Source organism: Manacus candei, unplaced genomic scaffold, assembly GCF_025592945.1.
Source record: "Manacus candei isolate 608988 ecotype Guabito, Panama unplaced genomic scaffold, ASM2559294v1 h1tg000060l, whole genome shotgun sequence".
Classification (NCBI taxonomy): Eukaryota; Metazoa; Chordata; class Aves; order Passeriformes; family Pipridae; genus Manacus; species Manacus candei.
Window position 1 is genome coordinate 3,527,061 of NW_026138108.1, and position 23,794 is coordinate 3,550,854.

General features: G+C 46.5%; 1 protein-coding gene and 1 long non-coding RNA gene across 51 annotated transcripts in view; one reads left to right on the forward strand and one right to left on the reverse strand.

Annotated features, from left to right (window-relative positions):
* Positions 1-23,794, forward strand: part of MUC2 (mucin 2, oligomeric mucus/gel-forming) — an 80,732-nt gene that overhangs the window by 49,160 nt on the left and 7,778 nt on the right. For 28 of the 50 annotated variants that reach the window (XM_051804266.1, XM_051804269.1, XM_051804279.1 and 25 more), the window contains 15 exons: positions 2,848-3,087; positions 7,352-7,591; positions 9,158-9,349; positions 10,426-10,665; positions 12,788-13,003; positions 13,409-13,600; positions 14,679-14,918; positions 15,854-16,093; positions 16,990-17,223; positions 18,289-18,998; positions 20,078-20,252; positions 20,805-21,052; positions 22,189-22,372; positions 22,504-22,708; positions 23,335-23,513. In XM_051804266.1, coding sequence (XP_051660226.1) covers positions 2,848-3,087; positions 7,352-7,591; positions 9,158-9,349; positions 10,426-10,665; positions 12,788-13,003; positions 13,409-13,600; positions 14,679-14,918; positions 15,854-16,093; positions 16,990-17,223; positions 18,289-18,998; positions 20,078-20,252; positions 20,805-21,052; positions 22,189-22,372; positions 22,504-22,708; positions 23,335-23,513 — 3,735 coding nt within the window. Of the gene's footprint in view, positions 1-2,847; positions 3,088-4,038; positions 4,231-7,351; positions 7,592-9,157; positions 9,350-10,425; positions 10,666-11,601; positions 11,842-12,787; positions 13,004-13,408; positions 13,601-14,678; positions 14,919-15,853; positions 16,094-16,989; positions 17,224-18,288; positions 18,999-20,077; positions 20,253-20,804; positions 21,053-22,188; positions 22,373-22,503; positions 22,709-23,334; positions 23,514-23,794 lie in introns of all 50 variants that reach the window. The other 22 variants (XM_051804272.1, XM_051804293.1, XM_051804267.1 and 19 more) reach the window with 21 other exon arrangements.
* LOC127478508 (uncharacterized) lies at positions 5-7,334 on the reverse strand. Its single transcript, XR_007907243.1, has 3 exons — positions 7,212-7,334; positions 1,422-1,534; positions 5-147 (listed from the first exon to the last, which is right to left on the reverse strand). It is a non-coding gene; the product is annotated as an uncharacterized LOC127478508 (long non-coding RNA).

A 23,794-nucleotide genomic window follows, 5' to 3' on the forward strand; every position in this document is an offset into this window, starting at 1 on the left:
TCTCTGATCGGGGCTCTTTTGTGTTTCCTTGTTGTGAGAGAAATGGAGGTGTGTATGCAATGAGGCAGATACAGAAAACCCCATCAAGATCCAAAGCACTGCTCTTGAATATTGGCTGGTCTTTCTGATTTTGTGAGAAGCCTCTACCTGCACCGTCTCTAGTCTCTTTGCTAGGAGAGGAGGGCCATGACCCTGTCTGTGCACAGATTTTCAAGGAGTCTTCTTTCTGGGGCCAGAAAGGAAGGTCTACTGATAGAGACCTTTCATGTGCCAAGAGTGGGCTGACCTCTTTCCATCTGTGGCAGCTGCCTAACATGCAATTTCTGTTCAGAGCATATGGAGTCCCACTCATGCATCTTGTGCCTTTGTCTGTTTTCTCTGTGCCTGCTGTTTCGAACAGGCCCAGGTTCGTCGACACCGAGCACAGCATCCCCTTCAACAAAATCAACAACCACTCCCACTGCAAGACCAGGGGAGACTTCCACCAGCACTGCCAGCACCACGGTGCCCCCCATCAGCACCACCAGCAGCAGCACTCCAGGGACGACCACAACTGTTCCTGGATTACCGACATCCTCTCCAACTCCTGAAGGTATGTTCCCAATACCAATAATTCCCTCCAAAACCCCTCCGCCTCCAACTGCAGAAGCAACAAATGATTCTGTGGGTGGCTCTGTTGTCATTTTTTGTATTGCTATGGGAGTAATGAAGGCCTAAGAGCACCTGAATTTGTGTGTGTCTATGGGATCAGGGATGGGTGTAACTGCTGGGCATCTGCTGAAACAACCTGTGCCCAAAATTGGCTCTTGGGCTGGCTGCTTGAGAAGGTACAAAGATTCAGGGGTCCTGGATAGAAGATCTTGGCTTCCCTGATTCTACAGGGCTCCAAGGAGATATTTCATCCTGGTGCCCAGTTTAGACAGATGCTGAAGTGGTGGGAGGTCTTGCTTTTGCTGCTGTTGGACCCTGTCCTTCCTCTGTCAAGAATATAGTCATTGTATCCGTGGTGTGCAATTGGAGCAGAGCTTGGTTTTGTGGCAGTCTAATTTCAACACTGTTTGGGCACTGCTGTGTAGATTTTCTTCCTTTCTTCTCATTCTTTGCCCTGGGAATAGTTTCACTCTGCAGACTGCCACTTGATGTGAACTGTGGTCTTTAGCTGATATGATCCACTAGTACTCTGGTCCTTCATCAGAGTGACATCACTCTACAGGGAAATCCCATGACAATCAGGCATGAACATATCACCATGCATATTTCCTTCCCTGGCCACCGCTTCCACTCTCAGCTCTTACTCCAGGATTTAATGAGGTGTTTAGGTAATGATGAAGAGATAGAAAACCCCAGCCAGATCCAAAGCATTACTCCACTCCATCTCCTACCTATTGGTAGATCTTTCTGATTTTGTGAGAAGCCTCTACCCGCACCGTCCCTAGTCTCTTTGCTAGGAGAGGAGGGCCATGACCCTGTCTGTGCACAGATTTTCAAGGAGTCTTCTTTCTGGGGCCAGAAAGGAAGGGCTACTGATAGAGACCTTTCATGTGCCAAGAGTGGGCTGATTTCTTTCCACCTGTGGCAGCTACCTCATATGCTATTTCTGTTCAGTGCATATGGAGTCCCACTCATGCATCTTGTGCCTTTGTTTTCTCTGTGCCTGCTGTTTCAAACAGGCCCAGGTTCATCAACACCAAGCACAGCATTCCCTTCAACAAAATCAACAACCACTCCTACTGCAAGACCAGGGGAGACTTCCATCAGCACTGCCAGTACCACGGTGCCCCCCATCAGCACCAGCAGCAGCAGCACCCCACGGACAACAACTGTTCCTGGCTCATCAACAACACCCATCTCAACTACTTCAAGCACATCTGTGCCAACACCACCATCCACCACCACCCTACCAACTCCAGGTACTTCTGCATTCTGTGCTCTTGAATATTCCATTGATTTTGGAAAAATGGAAGTCCATAATCACCTCCATTTTGCCGCTGTATGGGATTGTGGATAGGTATAGATGCTGGGCATGCACTGAAACAGCCTATGTCCAAAGGAAATCTTGCTTTTCCTGTTGTTAGACGTCATCCCTCAGTGGTGAGAATGTAGTCACTGGAGCTGTGGTGTGCAATTGGAGTGGGACTTTTTCTTGTGGCACTGTCATTTCAGGTGCTTTTGGGGAACAACTCTGCAGACCTTCTTCCCTACCCCCTCTTTGTCCTGCTAATGGTTGGCAGTGGTTCTAGATGTAGGAAGGAAGGATTCTCCTGGCAGGCTTTTGGGAAGAATTTCACTGCACACTGCCACTTGATGTGAACTGCAGTCTTTGGCTGATGAGATCCATTAGAATTCTCGGAGGCCTTACATCCGGGGGTCAATGAGCCAGAAGAATATCACATGATAATTAGGCAGGAACCTATTCCTGTGCATATTTTGTTCCCTGACCACACCTTCCCCTCTCTGCTCTTACTCCTAGCGTTAGTGAGATGTTGTAGGTAATGTGGCAGAGAGAGAATGATCAAGGCAGATCAAAAGAATTACTCCTCCTCATCTCTTGCCTGTTGGCAAGAGGTCTTTCTGATTTTGTGAGAAGCGCCTTCCAGCATCATCTCTAGTCTCTTTGCTAGGAGAGGAGGGCCATGACCCTGTCTGTGTATGGATTTGCAAGGAATCTGCTTCCTGGGGCCAGAAAGGAAGGGCTACTGATAGAGGCCTTTCACGTGCCAAGAGTGGGCTGACCTCTTTCCATCTGTGGCAGCTGCCTCATATGCTATTTCTGTTCAGTGCATGTGGAGTCCCACTCATGCATCTTGTGCCTTTGTCTGTTTTCTCTGTGCCTGCTGTTTCTAACAGGCCCAGGTTCATCGACACCGAGCACGGCATCCCCTTCAACAAAATCTACAACCACTCCCACTGCAAGACCAGGGGAGACTTCCATCAGCACTGCCAGCACCACGGTGCCCCCCATCAGCACCACCAGCAGCAGCACCCCACGGACAACAACTGTTCCTGGCTCATCAACAACACCCATCTCAACTACTTCAAGCACATCTGTGCCAACACCAACATACACCACCACCGTACCACCTCCAGGTACTTCTCTGATCGGGGCTCTTGTGTGCTTCCTTGTTGTGAGAGAAATGGAGGTGCATGTGCATCTCCATTTGTGCATCTTCGTGGGATCAGGGATGGGTGTAACTGTTGGGCATCTGGTGAAATAACTGGTACCTTAAGCTGGCCTTTCAGCTGGCTATTTCATTTGGAACATGGATTCAGAGGTTCTGGGGAGAAAATTAAGTCAGTGGACTCATGGTGTGCAATAGGAGCGGTGCTTCATTTTTTGGCACCGGCATTTTTGGTGTTTTCCCAGAACTGTGCAGAATTTCATTCCTTTCTCTTCATGCATTCCCTGTCCCTAGTAATGGTTGGCAGTGGTTGTAGATGTAGAAAGGAAGGATTCTCCTGGCAGGCGTTTTGGAACAGTTTCACCCTGCAGACTGCCACTTGACATGAACTGTGGTCTTTGGCTGCTGACATCCAGTAGTGCTCTGGGAAGCCCTTCATCAGGCTGACATCAGACTGCAGGGAAATCCCATGAAAATCAGACAGGAACATATCCCTGTGCATACTTCCTTTGCTGACCACACCTTCTCCTCAGTGCTTACTCCATGACTTAGTGAGATGTTTATGCAATGAGGCAGATACAGAAAGCCCCATCAAGATCCAAAGCACTGCTCCACCCAATCTCTTGAATATTGGCTGGTCTTTCTGATTTTGTGAGAAGCCTCTACCCGCACTGTCCCTAGTCTCTTTGCTGGGAGAGGAGGGCCCTGACGCTGTCTGTATATGGATTTTCAAGGAATCTGCTTCCTGGGACCAGAAAGGAAGGTCTACTGATAGAGGCCTTTCATGTGCCAAGAGTGGGCTGACCTCTTTCCATCTGTGGCAGCTGCCTAACATGCTATTTCTGTTCAGAGCATATGGAGTCCCACTCATGCTTCTTGTGCCTTTGTCTGTTTTCTCTGTGCCTGCTGTTTCGAACAGGCCCAGGTTCATCGACACCGAGCACGGCATCCCCTTCAACAAAATCAACAACCACTCCCACTGCAAGACCAGGAGAGTCTTCCACCAGCACTGCCAGCACCACGGTGCCCCCCATCAGCACCACCAGCAGCAGCACTCCAGGGACGACCACAACTGTTCCTGGATTACCGACATCCTCTCCACCTCCTCAAGGTATGTTCCCAATACCAATAATTCCCTCCAAAACCCCTCCGCCTCCAACTGCAGAAGCAACAAATGATTCTGTGGGTGGCTCTGTTGTCATTTTTTGTATTGCTATGGGAGTAATGAAGGCCTAAGAGCACCTGCATTTGTGCGTGTCTATGGGATCAGGGGTGGGTGTAACTGCTGGGCATCTGCTCAAACAGCCTGTGCCCAAAGTTGGCTCTTAGGCTGACTGCTTTAGAAGGTACAAGAATTCAGGGGTCCTGGATAGAAGGTCTTAGCTTCCCTGATTTTACAGGGCTCCAAGGAGATATTTCATCCTGGTGCCCAGCTTAGACAGATGTTGAAGTGGTGGGTAGTCTTGCTTTTGCTGCTGTTGGACCCTGTCCTTCCTCTGCCAAGAATACAGTCATTGTACCCATGGTGTGTAATTGGAACAGGGCTTGGCTGTGTGGCCCTGTAATTCCGACTCTCTTTGGGCACAGACCGTGCAGACTTTCTTCCAGTTTTTGGCCCGTGTTGTCTCTTTGGCTGTTGGTCCCACTAACCTGCAGATCTGGGTGTAGGAAGCTTTGAAGGTTTTCTCCTTCAGGGTCTGGGGAAACGATATCAGTATGGAGGTAGCCCCTTTCTATGTACACAAGCTTTGTGCCGCTGGGTTCTCCCAGTGGTGCCGTTAGTGCTTGTCTCTGGCTGTCTGTGCACTGCTGGGAAGCAGCTGATGTTTTAGCAGCAGCATCTGTCCTGCGTCTCCTTTCCCTGTGCTCGCACCCATTGCAGTGGCTGTTTTCTCCCTGAGACAGGGAGGTGGTGGACGTGGTACAAGAAGCTGAGAGAGTGGTGTTAGTCCCTGCTTAGTCCTGCTCTGCCTCATGAGTGGCTCTTACGTGAGTGGTTCCTGCACATGAGAGGCCAAACGAAGCAATGTTGACCGAGCTGCGAGGGGCAGACCCATAGCTCGGCAGTGCCTGTGTCCTGATTTGGGCCCAGAGTGGTTTGTAGGGCACATAAGGGTAGACCTCCCCACACAAGTGAGCTTTGTTGTGGTCAGGACTGGCTGACTGCTGTGGCAGTGTCTGAGGGGTGCTGCTGTGTGCAGTGGATGCCCAGAGCCCCACCCATGGGTGAGCAGGTGCTCCCAGCTTGTTGTCTCTGTTCTGTCTGTTTCTAATTGTTCATCTTGTTGTCACCTCCCAGGCTGTGAGTGCATCTGGACGGACTGGATTGATGTGAGTTACCCGGATAGTTCTGACAGAAACGGTGGTGACTACGAAACGCTGGAGAATATTCACAAGGTCAACCCCTCCTGGGTCTGTGCAAAAGTTGAGAATATTTCATGTAGAGCAGAGAAATTCCCTAACATTCCCATCGCAGATTTAGGGCAGATTGTGGAATGCAGTGTTAACACAGGGCTCATCTGTAACAATAGAGATCAGCACATAGGAGGTATAGTACCTCAGCCAGTCTGCCTGAATTACGAGATTAGTGTGTGCTGCACCCCCGACAGACCAGAGTGTCTTCCACCTCATACCCCAAGCACGACAACATCCACAACGAGCAGCGTAATCTCTTCAACAATATCAACAACTGCTTCAACATCAGTGCCAACAGAGACTCCCAGCACAATTAGCAGCACCACGGTGCCCCCCAGCAGCACCACCAGCAGCAGCACCCCGGGGACACCACCCATCTCTACTACTTCAAGCACATCCACGCCCACACCAACGTTCACCACCACCCTACCACCTCCAGGTACTTCTCTGATCGGGACTTTCATGTGTTTCCATGCTATGGGAGAAATGGAGGTCCCTGGACACCTCCACTTTTGCCTCTGGGTGGGATTGGAGATGGGATTAATTGCTGTGCATCCCCTTGAAGTAGCCTGTGCCCAAAGCTGGCCCTTGGGTTGGCTGCTTCAGAGGTGTTGAGGACTCAGGGGTCCTGGGGAGAAGGTCTTGGCTTCCCTGATTGTACAGGGCTCTGAGGAGGGGTTTCATCCTGATGCTCAGCTTAGAGAAATGCTGAGCTGATGGGAAATCTTACTGTTGCTGCTGTTGGACATTGTTGTTCAGCTGGCGAGAACACATCAGTGGACCCACGGTGTGCAACTGGAGCATGGCTGCGTTTTGTGGCACTGGCATTTCACGTGCTGTTTGTGCAGAGCTGCGCAGACTTTCTTCCCTTTTTCCTCCTGCTCTGCAGTGTCAGTGCTAGTGACTGGCCGTGGTTATAGATATAGGAAGGAAGGATTCCCCTGGCAGGCTTTTAGGAACTGTTTCACTCTGCAAACTGCCACTTGCTGTGAACTGTGGTTTTTGGTTGATGATTTGGCGGAAGAGATCCACTAGAATTCTGGGAAGCCCTTCATCAGGCTGACATTAAACAACAGGGAAATCCCATGGCAATCAGGCAGGAACATATTCACAGAATCAGCTAGGTTGGAAAAGATCTCTGAAATCACTGAGTCCAACCTATGACCCAACACCACTGTGTCAATTTGGCCATGGCACTAAGTGCCACATCCAGTCTTTCCATTATGCTTCCAGGGACGGTGACTCCACCACCTCCCCAGGGACACCCTTGCAATGTCTAATCACCCATTCTGTGAAGTAATACCTACTAATGTTCAACCTAAGCGATCCCTGGCTCAGCGTGAGACTATGTCCTCTTATCCTGTCAAGACATTCGTCATTTCGTTCCTGTGCACAGTTCCTTCCCTGTTCACAGCTTCCCCTCTTACCTCTCAATTCATGAGTTAGTGAGATGTTGTAGGTAATGAGGCAGACATAGAATGCCCAAGCCAGACTGAAAGCATTACTCCTCCTCATCTCCTGCCTATTGGCAAGAGGTCTTTCTGATTTTGTGAGAAGCGCCTTCCAGCACCGTCCCTGGTCTCTCTGCTAGGAGGGGAGGGCCATGACCCTGTCTGTGCACAGATTTTCAAGGAGTCTTCTTTCTGGTACCAGAAAGGAAGGTCTACTGATAGAGACCTTTCATGTGCCAAGAGTGGGCTGACCTCTTTCCATCTGTGGCAGCTGCCTAACATGCAATTTCTGTTCAGAGCATATGGAGTCCCACTCATGCATCTTGTGCCTTTGTCTGTTTTCTCTGTGCCTGCTTTTTCTAACAGGCCCAGGTTCATCGACACCGAGCACGGCATCCCCTTCAACAAAATCAACAACCACTCCCACTGCAAGACCAGGGGAGACTTCCATCAGCACTGCCAGCACCACGGTGCCCCCCATCAGCACCACCAGCAGCAGCACCCCGGGGACATTCTCAAATTTTCCTGGATCACCAACACCCACCCCAACTACTTCAAGCACATCCACGCCCACACCAACATTCACCACCACCGTACCACCTCCAGGTACTTCTCTGATCGGGGCTCTTGTGTGTTTCCTTGTTGTGAGAGAAATGGAGGTGTGTGTGCATCTCCATTTGTGCATCTTCGTGGGATCAGGGATGGGTGTAACTGTTGGGCATCTGGTGAAATAACTGGTGCCTTAAGCTGGCCTTTCAGCTGGCTATTTCATTTGGAACATGGATTCAGAGGTTCTGGGGAGAAAATTAAGTCAGTGGACTCATGGTGTGCAATTGGAGCAGGGCTTCATTTTTTGGCACCGGCATTTTCATTGTTTTTACAGAGTTGTGCAGATTTTCCTCCATTTCTCTTCATGCATTCCCTGTCCCTAGTAATGGTTGGCAGTGGTTGTCCATGTAGAAAGGAAGGATTCTCCTGGCAGGCTTTTGGGAACAGTTTCACCCTGCAGACTGCCACTTGACATGAACTGTGGTCTTTGGCTGATGACATCCAGCAGAGCTCTGGGAAGCCCTTCATCAGGCTGACATCAGATTACAGGGAAATCCCATGAAAATCAGACAGGAACATATCCCTGTGCATACTTCCTTTGCTGACCACACCTTCTCCTCAGTGCTTACTCCATGTCTTAGCGAGATGTTTATGTAATGAGGCAGATACAGAAAGCCCCATCAAGATCCAAAGCACTGCTCTACCCAATCTCTTGAATATCAGATGGTCTTTCTGATTTTGTGAGAATCACCATCCAGGACCATCCCTAGTCTCTTTGCTAGGAGAGGAGGGCCATGACCCTGTCTATCAACAGATTTCAAGGAGTCTGCTAACTGGGCCCAGAAAGGAAGGGCTACTGATAGAGGCCTTTCATGTGCCAAGAGTGGGCTGATTTCTTTCCATCTGTGGCAGCTGCCTCATATACTATTTCTGTTCAGTGCATATGGAGTCCCACTCATGCTTCTTGTGCCTTTGTTTTCTCTGTCCCTGCTGTTTCTAACAGGCCCAGGTTCATCGACACCAAGCACGGCATCCCCTTCAACAAAATCAACAACCACTCCCACTGCAGGACCAGGGGAGACTTCCACCAGCACTGCCAGCACCACGGTGCCCCCCATCAGCACCACCAGCAGCAGCACCCCGGGGACACCACCCATCTCTACTACTTCAAGCACATCCACGCCCACACCAACATACACCACCACCGTACCACTTCCAGGTACTTCTCTGATCGGGGCTCTTTTGTGTTTCCTTGTTGTGAGAGAAATGGAGGTGTGTATGCAGTGAGGCAGATACAGAAAGCCCCATCAAGATCCAAAGCACTGCTCTTGAATATTGGCTGGTCTTTCTGATTTTTGAGAAGCCTCTACCCGCACCGTCCCTAGTCTCTTTGCTAGGAGAGGAGGGCCGTGACCCTGTCTGTGCACAGATTTTCAAGGAGTCTTCTTTCTGGGGCCAGAAAGGAAGGTCTACTGATAGAGACCTTTCATGTGCCACGAGTGGGCTGACCTCTTTCCATCTGTGGCAGCTGCCTAACATGCAATTTCTGTTCAGAGCATATGGAGTCCCACTCATGCATCTTGTGCCTTTGTCTGTTTTCTCTGTGCCTGCTGTTTCTAACAGGCCCAGGTTCCTCGACACCGAGCACGGCATCCCCTTCAACAAAATCAACAGCCACTCCCACTGCAAGACCAGAGGAGACTTCCACCAGCACTGCCCGCACCACGGTGCCCCCCATCAGCACCACCAGCAGCAGCACTCCAGGGACAACCACAACTGTTCCTGGATTACCGACATCCTCTCCAACTCCTGAAGGTATGTTCCCAATACCAATAATTCCCACCAAAACCCCTCCGCCTCAAACTGCAGAAGCAACAAATGATTCTGTGGGTGGCACTGTTGTCATTTTTTGTATTGCTATGGGAGTGATGAAGGTCTAAGAGCACCTGAATTTGTGTGTGTCTATGGAATCAGGGATGGGTGTAACTGCTGGGCATCTGCTGAAACAGCCTGTGCCCAAAATTGGCTCTTGGGCTGGCTGCTTGAGAAGGTACAAAGATTCAGGGGTCCTGGATAGAAGATCTTGGCTTCCCTGATTGTACAGGACTCCAAGGAGATATTTCATCCTGGTGCCCAGCTTAGACAGATGCTGAAGTGGTGGGAAGTCTTGCTTTTGCTGCTGTTGGACCCTGTCCTTCCTCTGTCAAGAATATAGTCATTGTATCCGTGGTGTGCAATTGGAGCAGAGCTTGGTTTTGTGGCAGTCTAATTTCAACACTGTTTGGGCACTGCTGTGTAGATTTTCTTCCTTTCTCCTCATTCTTTGCCCTGGGAATAGTTTCACTCTGCAGACTGCCACTTGATGTGAACTGTGGTCTTTAGCTGATATGATCCACTAGTACTCTGGTCCTTCATCAGTGACATCACTCTACAGGGAAATCCCATGACAATCAGGCATGAACATATCACCATGCATATTTCCTTCCCTGGCCACCGCTTCCACTCTCAGCTCTTACTCCTGGATTTAATGAGGTGTTTAGGTAATGATGAAGAGATAGAAAACCCCAGCCAGATCCAAAGCATTACTCCACTCCATCTCCTACCTATTGGTAGATCTTTCTGATTTTGTGAGAAGCACCTTCCAGCACCATTCCTAGCCTCTTTGCCAGGAAAGGAGGGTCATGACCTTGTCTGTGTGCAGATTTTCAAGGAGTCTTCTTTCTGGGGCCAGAAAGGAAGGGCTACTGATAGAGGCCTTTCATGTGCCAAGAGTGGGCTGATTTCTTTCCATCTGTGGCAGCTGCCTCATATGCTATTTCTGTTCAGTGCATGTGGAGTCCCACTCATGCATCTTGTGCCTTTGTTTTCTCTGTGCCTGCTGTTTCGAACAGGCCCAGGTTCATCAACACCAAGCACAGCATTCCCTTCAACAAAATCAACAACCACTCCCACTGCAAGACCAGGGGAGACTTCCATCAGCACTGCCAGCACCACGGTGCCCCCCATCAGCACCACGAGCAGCAGCACCCCACTGACAACAACTGTTCCTGGCTCATCAACAACACCCATCTCAACTACTTCAAGCACATCTGTGCCAACACCACCATCCACCACCACCCTACCAACTCCAGGTACTTCTGCATTCTGTGCTCTTGAATATTCCATTGATTTTGGAAAAATGGAAGTCCATAATCACCTCCATTTTGCCGCTGTATGGGATTGTGGATAGGTATAGATGCTGGGCATGCACTGAAACAGCCTATGTCCAAAGGAAATCTTGCTTTTCCTGTTGTTAGACGTCATCCCTCAGTGGTGAGAATGTAGTCACTGGAGCTGTGGTGTGCAATTGGAGTGGGACTTTTTCTTGTGGCACTGTCATTTCAGGTGCTTTTGGGGAACAACTCTGCAGACCTTCTTCCCTACCCCCTCTTTGTCCTGCTAATGGTTGGCAGTGGTTCTAGATGTAGGAAGGAAGGATTCTCCTGGCAGGCTTTTGGGAAGAATTTCACTGCACACTGCCACTTGATGTGAACTGCAGTCTTTGGCTGATGAGATCCATTAGAATTCTCGGAGGCCTTACATCCGGGGGTCAATGAGCCAGAAGAATATCACATGATAATTAGGCAGGAACATATTCCTGTGCATATTTTGTTCCCTGGCCACACCTTCCCCTCTCTGCTCTTACTCCTAGAGTTAGTGAGATGTTGTAGGTAATGTGGCAGAGAGAGAATGATCAAGGCAGATCAAAAGAATTACTCCTCCCCATCTCTTGCCTATTGGCAGGAGGTCTTTCTGATTTTGTGAGAAGCGCCTTCCAGCATCATCTCTAGTCTCTTTGCTAGGAGAGGAGGGCCATGACCCTGTCTGTGTATGGATTTGCAAGGAATCTGCTTCCTGGGGCAGAAAGGAAGGGCTACTGATAGAGGCCTTTCATGTGCCAAGAGTGGGCTGACTTCTTTCCATCTGTGGCAGCTGCCTAACATGCAATTTCTGTTCAGTGCATGTGGAGTCCCACTCATGCATCTTGTGCCTTTGTCTGTTTTCTCTGTGCCTGCTGTTTCTAACAGGCCCAGGTTCCTCGACACCGAGCACGGCATCCCCTTCAACAAAATCAACAACCACTCCCACTGCAAGACCAGAGGAGACTTCCATCAGCACTGCCAGCACCACAGTGCCCCCCATCAGCACCACCAGCAGCAGCACCCCGGGGACATTCTCAACTGTTACTGGATCACCAACACCCACCCCAACTACTTCAAGCACATCCACGCCCACACCAACATTCACCACCACCGTACCACCTCCAGGTACTTCTCTGATCGGGGCTCTTGTGTGTTTCCTTGTTGTGAGAGAAATGGAGGTGTGTGTGCATCTCCATTTGTGCATCTTCGTGGGATCAGGGATGGGTGTAACTGTTGGGCATCTGGTGAAATAACTGGTGCCTTAAGCTGGCCTTTCAGCTGGCTATTTCATTTGGAACATGGATTCAGAGGTTCTGGGGAGAAAATTAAGTCAGTGGACTCATGGTGTACAATTGGAGCAGGGCTTCATTTTTTGGCACCGGCATTTTCATTGTTTTTACAGAGTTGTGCAGATTTTCCTCCATTTCTCTTCATGCATTCCCTGTCCCTAGTAATGGTTGGCAGTGGTTGTCCATGTAGAAAGGAAGGATTCTCCTGGCAGGCTTTTGGGAACAGTTTCACCCTGCAGACTACCATTTGACATGAACTGTGGTCTTTGGTTGCTGACATCCAGCAGAGCTCTGGGAAGCCCTTCATCAGGCTGACATCAGATTACAGGGAAATCCCATGAAAATCAGACAGGAACATATCCCTGTGCATACTTCCTTTGCTGACCACACCTTCTCCTCAGTGCTTACTCCATGTCTTAGCAAGATGTTTATGTAATGAGGCAGATACAGAAAGCCCCATCAAGATCCAAAGCACTGCTCTACCCAATCTCTTGAATATCAGATGGTCTTTCTGATTTTGTGAGAATCACCTTCCAGGACCATCCCTAGTCTCTTTGCTAGGAGAGGAGGGCCATGACCCTGTCTATCAACAGATTTCAAGGAGTCTGCTAACTGGGCCCAGAAAGGAAGGCCTACTGATAGAGGCCTTTCATGTGCCAAGAGTGGGCTGATTTCTTTCCATCTGTGGCAGCTGCCTCATATACTATTTCTATTCAGTGCATGTGGAGTCCCACTCATGCTTCTTGTGCCTTTGTTTTCTCTGTGCCTGCTGTTTTGAACAGGCCCAGGTTCATCGACACCAAGCACGGCATCCCCTTCAACAAAATCAACAACCACTCCCACTGCAAGACCAGGGGAGACTTCCACCAGCACTGCCAGCACCACGGTGCCCCCCATCAGCACCACCAGCAGCAGCACCCCGGGGACACCACCCATCTCTACTACTTCAAGCACATCCACGCCCACACCAACATACACCACCACCGTACCACCTCCAGGTACTTCTCTGATCGGGGCTCTTTTGTGTTTCCTTGTTGTGAGAGAAATGGAGGTGTGTATGCAATGAGGCAGATACAGAAAACCCCATCAAGATCCAAAGCACTGCTCTTGAATATTGGCTGGTCTTTCTGATTTTGTGAGAAGCCTCTACCTGCACCGTCTCTAGTCTCTTTGCTAGGAGAGGAGGGCCATGACCCTGTCTGTGCACAGATTTTCAAGGAGTCTTCTTTCTGGGGCCAGAAAGGAAGGTCTACTGATAGAGACCTTTCATGTGCCAAGAGTGGGCTGACCTCTTTCCATCTGTGGCAGCTGCCTAACATGCAATTTCTGTTCAGAGCATATGGAGTCCCACTCATGCATCTTGTGCCTTTGTCTGTTTTCTCTGTGCCTGCTGTTTCGAACAGGCCCAGGTTCGTCGACACCGAGCACAGCATCCCCTTCAACAAAATCAACAACCACTCCCACTGCAGGACCAGGGGAGACTTCCACCAGCACTGCCAGCACCACGGTGCCCCCCATCAGCACCACCAGCAGCAGCACTCCAGGGACAACCACAACTGTTCCTGGATTACCAACATCCTCTCCAACTCCTGAAGGTATGTTCCCAATACCAATAATTCCCACCAAAACCCCTCCGCCTCCAACTGCAGAAGCAACAAATGATTCTGTGGGTGGCACTGTTGTCATTTTTTGTATTGCTATGGGAGTGATGAAGACCTAAGAGCACCTGAATTTGTGCATCTGTATGGAATCAGGGATGGGTGTAACTGCTGGGCATCTGCTGAAACAACCTGTGCCCAAAATTGGCTCTTGGGCTGGCTGCTTGAGAAGGTACAAAGATTCAGGGGTCCTGGATAGAAGATCTTGGCTTCCCTGATTGTACAGGACTCCAAGGAGATATTTCATCCTGGTGCCCAGCTTAGACAGATGCTGAAGTGGTGGGATGTCTTGCTTTTGCTGCTGTTGGGCCCTGTCCTTCCTCTGTCAAGAATATAGTCATTGTATCCGTGGTGTGCAATTGGAGCAGAGTATGGTTTTGTGGCAGTCTAATTTCAACACTGTTTGGGCACTGCTGTGTAGATTTTCTTCCTTTCTCCTCATTCTTTACCCTGGGAATAGTTTCACTCTGCAGACTGCCACTTGATGTGAACTGTGGTCTTTAGCTGATATGATCCACTAGTACTCTGGTCCTTCATCAGAGTGACATCACTCTACAGGGAAATCCCATGACAATCAGGCATGAACATATCACCATGCATATTTCCTTCCCTGGCCACCGCTTCCACTCTCAGCTCTTACTCCTGGATTTAATGAGGTGTTTAGGTAATGATGAAGGGATAGAAAACCCCAGCCAGATCCAAAGCATTACTCCACTCCATCTCCTACCTATTGGTAGATCTTTCTGATTTTGTGAGAAGCACCTTCCAGCACCATTCCTAGCCTCTTTGCCAGGAAAGGAGGGTCATGACCTTGTCTGTGTGCAGATTTTCAAGGAGTCTTCTTTCTGGGGCCAGAAAGGAAGGGCTACTGATAGAGGCCTTTCATGTGCCAAGAGTGGGCTGATTTCTTTCCATCTGTGGCAGCTGCCTCATATGCTATTTCTGTTCAGTGCATGTGGAGTCCCACTCATGCATCTTGTGCCTTTGTTTTCTCTGTGCCTGCTGTTTCGAACAGGCCCAGGTTCATCAACACCAAGCACAGCATTCCCTTCAACAAAATCAACAACCACTCCCACTGCAAGACCAGGGGAGACTTCCATCAGCACTGCCAGCACCACGGTGCCCCCCATCAGCACCACGAGCAGCAGCACCCCACTGACAACAACTGTTCCTGGCTCATCAACAACACCCATCTCAACTACTTCAAGCACATCTGTGCCAACACCACCATCCACCACCACCCTACCAACTCCAGGTACTTCTGCATTCTGTGCTCTTGAATATTCCATTGATTTTGGAAAAATGGAAGTCCATAATCACCTCCATTTTGCCGCTGTATGGGATTGTGGATAGGTATAGATGCTGGGCATGCACTGAAACAGCCTATGTCCAAAGGAAATCTTGCTTTTCCTGTTGTTAGACGTCATTCCTCAGTGGTGAGAATGTAGTCACTGGAGCTGTGGTGTGCAATTGGAGTGGGACTTTTTCTTGTGGCACTGTCATTTCAGGTGCTTTTGGGGAACAACTCTGCAGACCTTCTTCCCTACCCCCTCTTTGTCCTGCTAATGGTTGGCAGTGGTTCTAGATGTAGGAAGGAAGGATTCTCCTGGCAGGCTTTTGGGAAGAATTTCACTGCACACTGCCACTTGATGTGAACTGCAGTCTTTGGCTGATGAGATCCATTAGAATTCTCGGAGGCCTTACATCCGGGGGTCAATGAGCCAGAAGAATATCACATGATAATTAGGCAGGAACATATTCCTGTGCATATTTTGTTCCCTGGCCACACCTTCCCCTCTCTGCTCTTACTCCTAGAGTTAGTGAGATGTTGAAGGTAATGTGGCAGAGAGAGAATGATCAAGGCAGATCAAAAGAATTACTCCTCCTCATCTCTTGCCTATTGGCAGGAGGTCTTTCTGATTTTGTGAGAAGCGCCTTCCAGCATCATCTCTAGTCTCTTTGCTAGGAGAGGAGGGCCATGACCCTGTCTGTGTATGGATTTGCAAGGAATCTGCTTCCTGGGGCAGAAAGGAAGGGCTACTGATAGAGGCCTTTCATGTGCCAAGAGTGGGCTAACTTTTTCCATCTGTGGCAGCTGCCTAACATGCAATTTCTGTTCAGTGCATGTGGAGTCCCACTCATGCATCTTGTGCCTTTGTCTGTTTTCTCTGTGCCTGCTGTTTCTAACAGGCCCAGGTTCCTCGACACCGAGCACGGCATCCCCTTCAACAAAATCAACAACCACTCCCACTGCAAGACCAGAGGAGACTTCCATCAGCACTGCCAGCACCACGGTGCCCCCCATCAGCACCACCAGCAGCAGCACCCCGGGGACATTCTCAACTGTTACTGGATCACCAACACCCACCCCAACTACTTCAAGCACATCCACGCCCACACCAACATTCACCACCACCGTACCACCTCCAGGTACTTCTCTGATTGGGGCTCTTGTGTGTTTCCTTGTGAGAGAAATGGAGGTGTGTGTGCATCTCCATTTGTGCATCTTCGTGGGATCAGGGATGGGTGTAACTCTTTGGCATCTGGTAAAATAACTGGTGCCTTAAGCTGGCCTTTCAGCTGGCTATTTCATTTGGAACATGGATTCAGGGATTCTGGGGAGAAAATTAAGTCAGTGGACCCATGGTGTGCAATAGGAGCGGTGCTTCATTTTTTGGCACCGGCATTTTTGGTGTTTTCCCAGAACTGTGCAGAATTTCTTTCCTTTCTCTTCATGCATTCCCTGTCCCTAGTAATGGTTGGAAGTGGTTGTAGATGTAGAAAGGAAGGATTCTCCTGACAGGCGTTTTGGAACAGTTTTACTCTGCAGACTGCTGCTTGACATGAACTGTGGTCTTTGGCTGCTGACATCCAGTAGTGCTCTGGGAAGCCCTTCATTGGGCTGACATTACACTGCAGGGAAATCCTATGGCATACTCCTGGGCATAGTCCTTTCCGCTGATCATAGCTTCCACTCTCACCTCTTACTCCATGAGTCAGTGAGCTGTTTAGTTAATGAGGCAGAGATAGAAAACCCCAAGGCAGCTCGAAATCATTACTCCTCCTCCTGGTAGTTCTTTCTGATTTTGTGAGAGGCAACTTCTAGCACCATCCGTAATCTCTTTGCTGGGAAAGGAGAGCCATGATTTGCAAGGAGTCTACTTTCTTGGGGCTAGTTATGGAGGTCTTTCCTGTGCTAAAACTGTCCTGAGCGCTGTAGGTCTGTGTCAGCTGCATAATATGCTATTTCTGTTCAATGTGTATTGGGTCCCACTCATGCATCTTGTGCCTTTGTCTCCTTTCTCTGTGCCTGCTCTTTCGAACAGGCCCAGGTTCATCGACACCAAGCACGGCATCCCCTTCAACAAAATCAACAATCACTCCCACTGCAAGACCAGGGGAGACTTCCACCAGCACTGCCAGCACCACGGTGCCCCCCATCAGCACCACCAGCAGCAGCACCCCACGGACAACAACTGTTCCTGGCTCATCAACAACCACCTCTCCTCCTATAAGTATTGTCACCAGGACCCCTCAGCCTCCAACTACATTACCATTAGGTAATTCTGTGGCTTTCTTTTCCTTTGTGGGTTTGAGAAATTTGGATTTATTGGCAGCTTACCATGTTTCTTAGTTTTTATACTCTGCAGGAGTGTGGTTGATGTGTATTTCCAAAAAATCATACAAAGCTGACATTTTGGCAGCAATGTCAATATCCTCTGCCATCCCAGAGAATCTTCCTCTGTAAGAATACAATGAAGTACATGAAGGGGTTTGCCTGTTCTCACCCAGATGCAAATTAATATTTTGTTGAAGGACTCTGTCTGTGGACTGTGTGGGCAGAAACAGTGTATCTTACTTCCTCCAGCATCATTACTGCACTCTTATTATGTACACAGTACTACTCTATCTACTGTGTGTCACATTATGCTATAAAAGCACAAACAGATGGCTCTGAGGCTGGACACTTTCTAAAATGCTGATTAAATACTATTTTAAAGGAGTCTGCATTGCCCATAATGAAAACTGGCCATGTGAAAAAGAAAAACCAGAAAAGTGAATTGGGGTTCCTAACATCCCAAAATATCTTATGAGTGAGTCATCTTAAGGATCTGGGAGTCAGATATAGAACGTGTACTGTCTCCAGCAACTGCTGGAGTTAGTTTCGTTAGAATCAGATGACTGAGCATAATCAATGGTGGTATGAATGTGCCACATGAAGTAGCACAGGGAATAATGGTCTGTCCATAGAATATAGTAAGATGGCAATACAGAATTAATCAAAGAGTTCACTGAGCATTGATCACTCAATGGATTCCCCTGGATTTAGGACAGCTGAACTCTTCTCTGCAGTATCAAGTTTTAACATTACAGAAGCTCTTCCACCTGAGATTGATTGTTGATCAAGCTTTTATATCAGTCTCCTATAGAAGATGAAGGAGATTTTATTAATAATCCCTCCGTGATGCAAAACCCATTAATAAAACAGTTTCTGTTTTATTTTTATCTAAAGACCCTGTGCTTATATTTGTTGAATTACATTTGCTTATTAGAAAATGAGATGAAATTATGAAGAAAATGCAATTTCCCTACCTAAAATACTGTGTTTTCTCCCTGTCATAAAGAGGGTACAACACCTGGACCAGAGACACCGACAAAGACAAGTACTCCAGTTACTCCTTCAGCTACTCCACTGCCAACAACTAGAACAACAGAAAGAGGAAGTACAGTGTTTACCAGAAGCACCACTATTCAGCAGTCAACATCCTCGGTGTCAACAAGCCCAGTGACTGTCACCACCTCTGAAGTCACTGAAACAGGATCAACCCCCAAAACTACCCCTTCAGGCCCCACACCCTCAAGATCCACCAGCACCACACCAGTAACAGAAACACCTAGCCATGAGACCACTACCACCAGGACCGTGAGCCCCCCAACAGGATCACATACCGCCCCTGTCAGCACCACAACTTCAGGACCATCCTCTCTGGGGTCTACTCCTAGCAGTACTGTATCTCTGTCTTCAGCATCAACCAGCTCTGTGCCAGTCACCACCTCTGGTACTACTCCAACCAAAACCTTTACCACCACTTCAGGAACCACCTCTAGCAGTTTTACCATAAGTACTGCAACCACCACCTCCACCACCTTAGAAACTCTTTCACCTGGCTCAACTAGTACATCTGGGCCAACTGCAACATCAACTGCAGTCACCACTACGGGAAGTTCTACATACAGTACCGTTACTCCAGTTAGTGGCTCAAGTTCAACTACAGGTCTAACACCAACTACGCCTAAAAAAATATGTTCTATTTTACCTGATGAATCTTATGAGGTGAGTAGATCTCATGGTTTTTTTAGCATTCTGATTTGGATGGAGACTAGACACATAACTTCGATGTTAGTAACATACAGAGTAGGCACTGAACTGGATAGAAAAGGAAGATTCAGCCTGTTCTATTTCTTTCTGTTTTCTTGGGTATCAGCGAGACTTCTAATGATATTCAGATTGATATATACTGCTATTAATTCTTCAAGGATAGTTTTTAAAAAGCTTTCTTCAAGGAGCTAGATCCCCGTTCAGTGTTTCTCTTTATTGCAGGATAACTTTGATGAAGAGGTAACCAAGAGCTAAGTGGTGCTAAACTATCTTTTCTGTTTCTGCTTTTGACTAGGTCCAAAGTAGGAAAATATTGTGTGTTTGCAGTGCAGCCCAATAAGAAACCAGAGCATTGAATTTGTCTGAGTTTTGAAAGAGTCATACTTGTTCATATTCTGGTTTCAGGAGAGGACTATGAAACAGATCACCAGATTCAAATGCTCGTCAAATTTGACTGAGAGTTCTGATTTTTTTTGAACCCTCCACCTCTGACAGACAAATTAATGTCTTGTACAATTCTAAAGCCTCCTCACAGCTTAGATGCCTCTCAACTTGCTCAGTAGATATGCAGGAATGAAAGTTATACATGGTTGAAAAAACAGTGGAAGATAGAAAAAGTGCATACAGTCACAATGCATGCACATAATCACCTTGGACATTTCTTCCCAAACAGCTGGCATTCACTGTAGCTTTAACTGTTAATCTGTTCTAAACATTCATGGAAGGGAATTGATCATATATTGAACATTGATATTGGTCAGTGTCTTTCACTGTTGCTTAGAGAAGCTGTCTAGGTGATGAGGTTAGATCAAACATGTAACTTAGATAGCTGAGACTAGAAAAGGTGATTCCCATTTCTGTTTAGTGCCTTGACTTTTGTAAGTAACGCTTTTAACTTAGCAGCTTTTCAGATTTCTGCTGGGGAAAAATTGCCATTAAACATATGGTGTTTTAAAAATCTGCAGAAGATAATCAGACTCACTGCTTCATAAGGTTTTTCTCTGTCTTCCCCCTTCCCCTCTTTTCAAACACAGCAAGGTGAGTCATGGTGGCTCTGTAACTGCACTAAGGCAATATGTATAGAAGACAATATCGTCCAGGTGATTCCCATAATCTGTAATCCACCTCCTAAACCTACCTGTGCCAATGGGCTTTCTCCTGTGCCAGTCATTGATGAGGATGGATGCTGTTGGCATTGGGAGTGTGATTGTAAGTATATATTTTGTTGAGTATTTAATCTCCTGTGGGAACAATACTACTGTCGTGACTAACAATATTTATTAGGGGACAAGATTGCATAAGACTGTGACCCTCAGTCTTCTAATATGGGTCTGTTTGGAGTGCTTCATTGATTCTTTTTTGCTAACTGAAGTGTTTGCTTAAGTTGCCATCATTTCTACATAACTGTTGGGTTAGTAGAATAAAATGGTCTCCCAAAGCAGGATTTAAATTTTCAGATGCAGACCATAGGGTAGAAGCCTATATATTGCTCGTTCAGACTATTGGTAAAGATATATCTGTGGTACAGTTAATCCTATTCTCAGTTGTCTGTCAGTAATGTCAGATGAACTGTGCCTTGAAAGAGCCTGGTTTTTTATTGATGACTCCTACGTAACAAGCTCCTGCATTGACAAACACACTTAAAAAACTTAAATGCCTAAAGTTTGATGAGATGATTCCCACACCTATAGATTTTGTTTGTAGTCTGATCTGATTCTGTATGTTGCCATAAGAGTCTGACTTAGCTGTATGCTTTTTCAGGCTACTGCACTGGCTGGGGAGACCCACATTACATGACTTTTGATGGACTGTACTACAGCTACCAAGGGAATTGTACATATGTCCTTGTGGAAGAGATTAATAAGAAAGTTGACAACTTTGGTGTCTACATTGATAACTACCATTGTGATTCACGGGATGTGGTCTCCTGTCCTCGAACGCTCATTGTGAGACATGAAACTCAGGAAGTGAGGATAGCAACGGTGAAACCAAATACTGTAGAAGTAGAGGTATGAGAGAATGTTACCATTGATTTTGATATCACATCAAAATGATAAGTATATTCACAATGTTTGGAAAAAAATCAAAAGTAATCTGCGTTTTAGATTCCGTAACAGTTTAGATTATAAAATGGGACTGATTTGAAGGACTGCTTTTTTGACTCTAAACATGAGAGAAAAAATTCTTCTTCTCTTTTTAATCTCAAATATTTTCAGTGCCCTATCTCTCCTAAATGCACAAGTGTGGACAAATTACTAAGAGTTAAGGATATAAAATAAGTTGATTTATAATTAATGTTAATGTAACAAAGGAAACAATAAATGTTGAATGGGAGGAGGTAATGTAAAGTAGACATAACAATAAAGTACTAGCCTTAAGCCTTTTTAAAAAGTTACATTACTAGCTCTGATTTGTTTCACCTTTTTAACTTTTGGAATAAGAGCACTTACATGTTTATTTCATTGATAAATATGATGTCCTGGCTTTGGGCCTTCAAAATTGGATGAGAAGTGTTTGTAGCTTTATGCTCTTTTTTCGGTTTATTTTTGTACCTTTATTTTTGTACATTACTGTGTGAGAATATTATGTCAGATTGCAACATATTGTTGAAAATTTGCAACATTTAGACCTTCTTTTTTTCTCTGAAGCAAAGAAATCTGCCATTGCTGAGTAAAAGTAGTAGTGTTAGTTCATAGAATCACAGAATCATATCCTGGCTACAGTATTTAAATAAATAATACAGATTTAGTCTTATTTCTTTCATTCAGTTTTCCAACAAGCATATTCCCTTTATTCCAAGAAAGTTAAAACTTTATACAGTATAAATTTAAGAGAATTTTATGTTCCACATTCACGAGGTGACCTCAATGCCATAGTCTCTCTAATGATTCTGTTAAGTGTTAGGATTTAGCTAGTTTAAACCCTGAATTTTATCTTAATTTAACAGAGGTTGATAGGCTTTTTTTGGCTCAGAGAAGAAAAGTTTGGCTTTCCAGTAACATAAAAGGAAACACAGGGACACTTGATACAAATGAAAAGGATATTATTTACCTTTACATTCTCTCTGCAATGCAAATGAACAGTCAATTGTTTTCTGAAGTCAAACTAAATATATGCCTCTTTTCTGTTTTCCTTTGTTTATTAGGTGACAGTAAACAATCAGTTAGTGGCTTTGCCTTATAAAAAGTTTGGCGTGAGCATCTATGAGTCAGGAATAAATCGTGTTGTGGAAATTCCTGAGCTAAAAATGAATGTGACCTACAATGGCTTGTCCTTTTCTATCAGAATGCCCTACAGCCTGTTTGGCAACAACACTCAGGGACAGTGCGGTAAGGCTTGCTCTTGCAATATTTGTACTCTCAGAAAACCACAATAACAGCCCTGCTTACAAAGATGAATAGAATTTGATAACAAATGAGTTATCAAGTGAGTGAATTCTTTCTCCCTTTACCAATCTTAGGTACTTGCAATAACAACACCGCAGATGACTGCATGTTGCCGAATGGAAACATTGCAGAAAACTGTGAAACCATGGCAGATCACTGGCAGGTTGTTGATCCCTCCAAACCACAGTGCTCTCCAGGCCTAAATCCTACAAGTTCACCTAGCACAACCCCAGCAGAGCCTTGCAAAGAATCTTCCATCTGCGAGCTTCTTTTGGGAAGGTAGACATTCCTCTTGGGTTTACAAGCCTGGTATCTTAAATTGAATTGGCAATTTTAGGATTAATTTTTCAATGAAAAGTGTTTCTACCTTTTATTTCTTGTAGCTTTGTGGGTTGCTTCCACTCCTTTTACTTTTTCTGGTTGTTATTCTTTGCTGACAGTTTCTTTCAACCCGCTGACTGCTATGTTAACCTTCATTGATGTTCTCATGTGCTTCTGCAGTCTTTGCCCTCCTCTGTCCTATGCCTTTTCCCACATTCACTTAGCAGAAAACAAAGTCCAGCTGAAAACAAAGATCTTAATTTTTAAAACACCGTGTCAGAATTAAAAAAAACCCCAAACCCAAACCCAAACAAAATGTCTTTAAAGAGGGAGCACATGGTTGCACTCAGTAATATTCATGTAGCTCCTGGCCTGAAAATACTTGTGTCTGAGTGCTTTGTAGGTGAGTGGAGAATACTTTAAGTTATGTTGAAAGGTTACAGTCTGGATAAGTGCTCTCAGTAAAAATCTCTCATCCACAGTCCATGCCCACATCTTCTGTTGCCACATCATACCAGGTTAAGCACATTGAAAAATTTATGGATCATTCAATAACTAATAATGATAAATATTTCTGTTTCTAGTGTGTTCAAGCCATGCCATGAGTTTGTGCGGCCTGAAAAGTACTATGCAGCCTGCGTTTTTGATAGTTGTGTACTTCCCAACCTAGACCTGGAATGCTCAAGTCTGCAGATCTATGCTGCCACCTGTGCTGATCAAGGCGCATGCATTGACTGGAGAAGTCACACCAATGGTGTATGCTGTAAGTATTTGGCCATTTATCTTGAATTATTAAGGAAGCTTGTATGGAAACATTTCAATAGTAATGTCGTACTGCTTTCCGAGCAATGAAGACAACAATAAATCACACCAGCTGCTTTCCTTAAGTAATTTTGCAGTTAACATTTTTAACAATGGAAATATGAATGAGCCTGCAAAAATAAACATCTGTTGACTGTGCCAGAAACATCTGTATCAGTACACACCTTTTATGTACACAGACAGTTTTGTGTTTTGCAGGCATCAGCAGATCACTCTATTTAG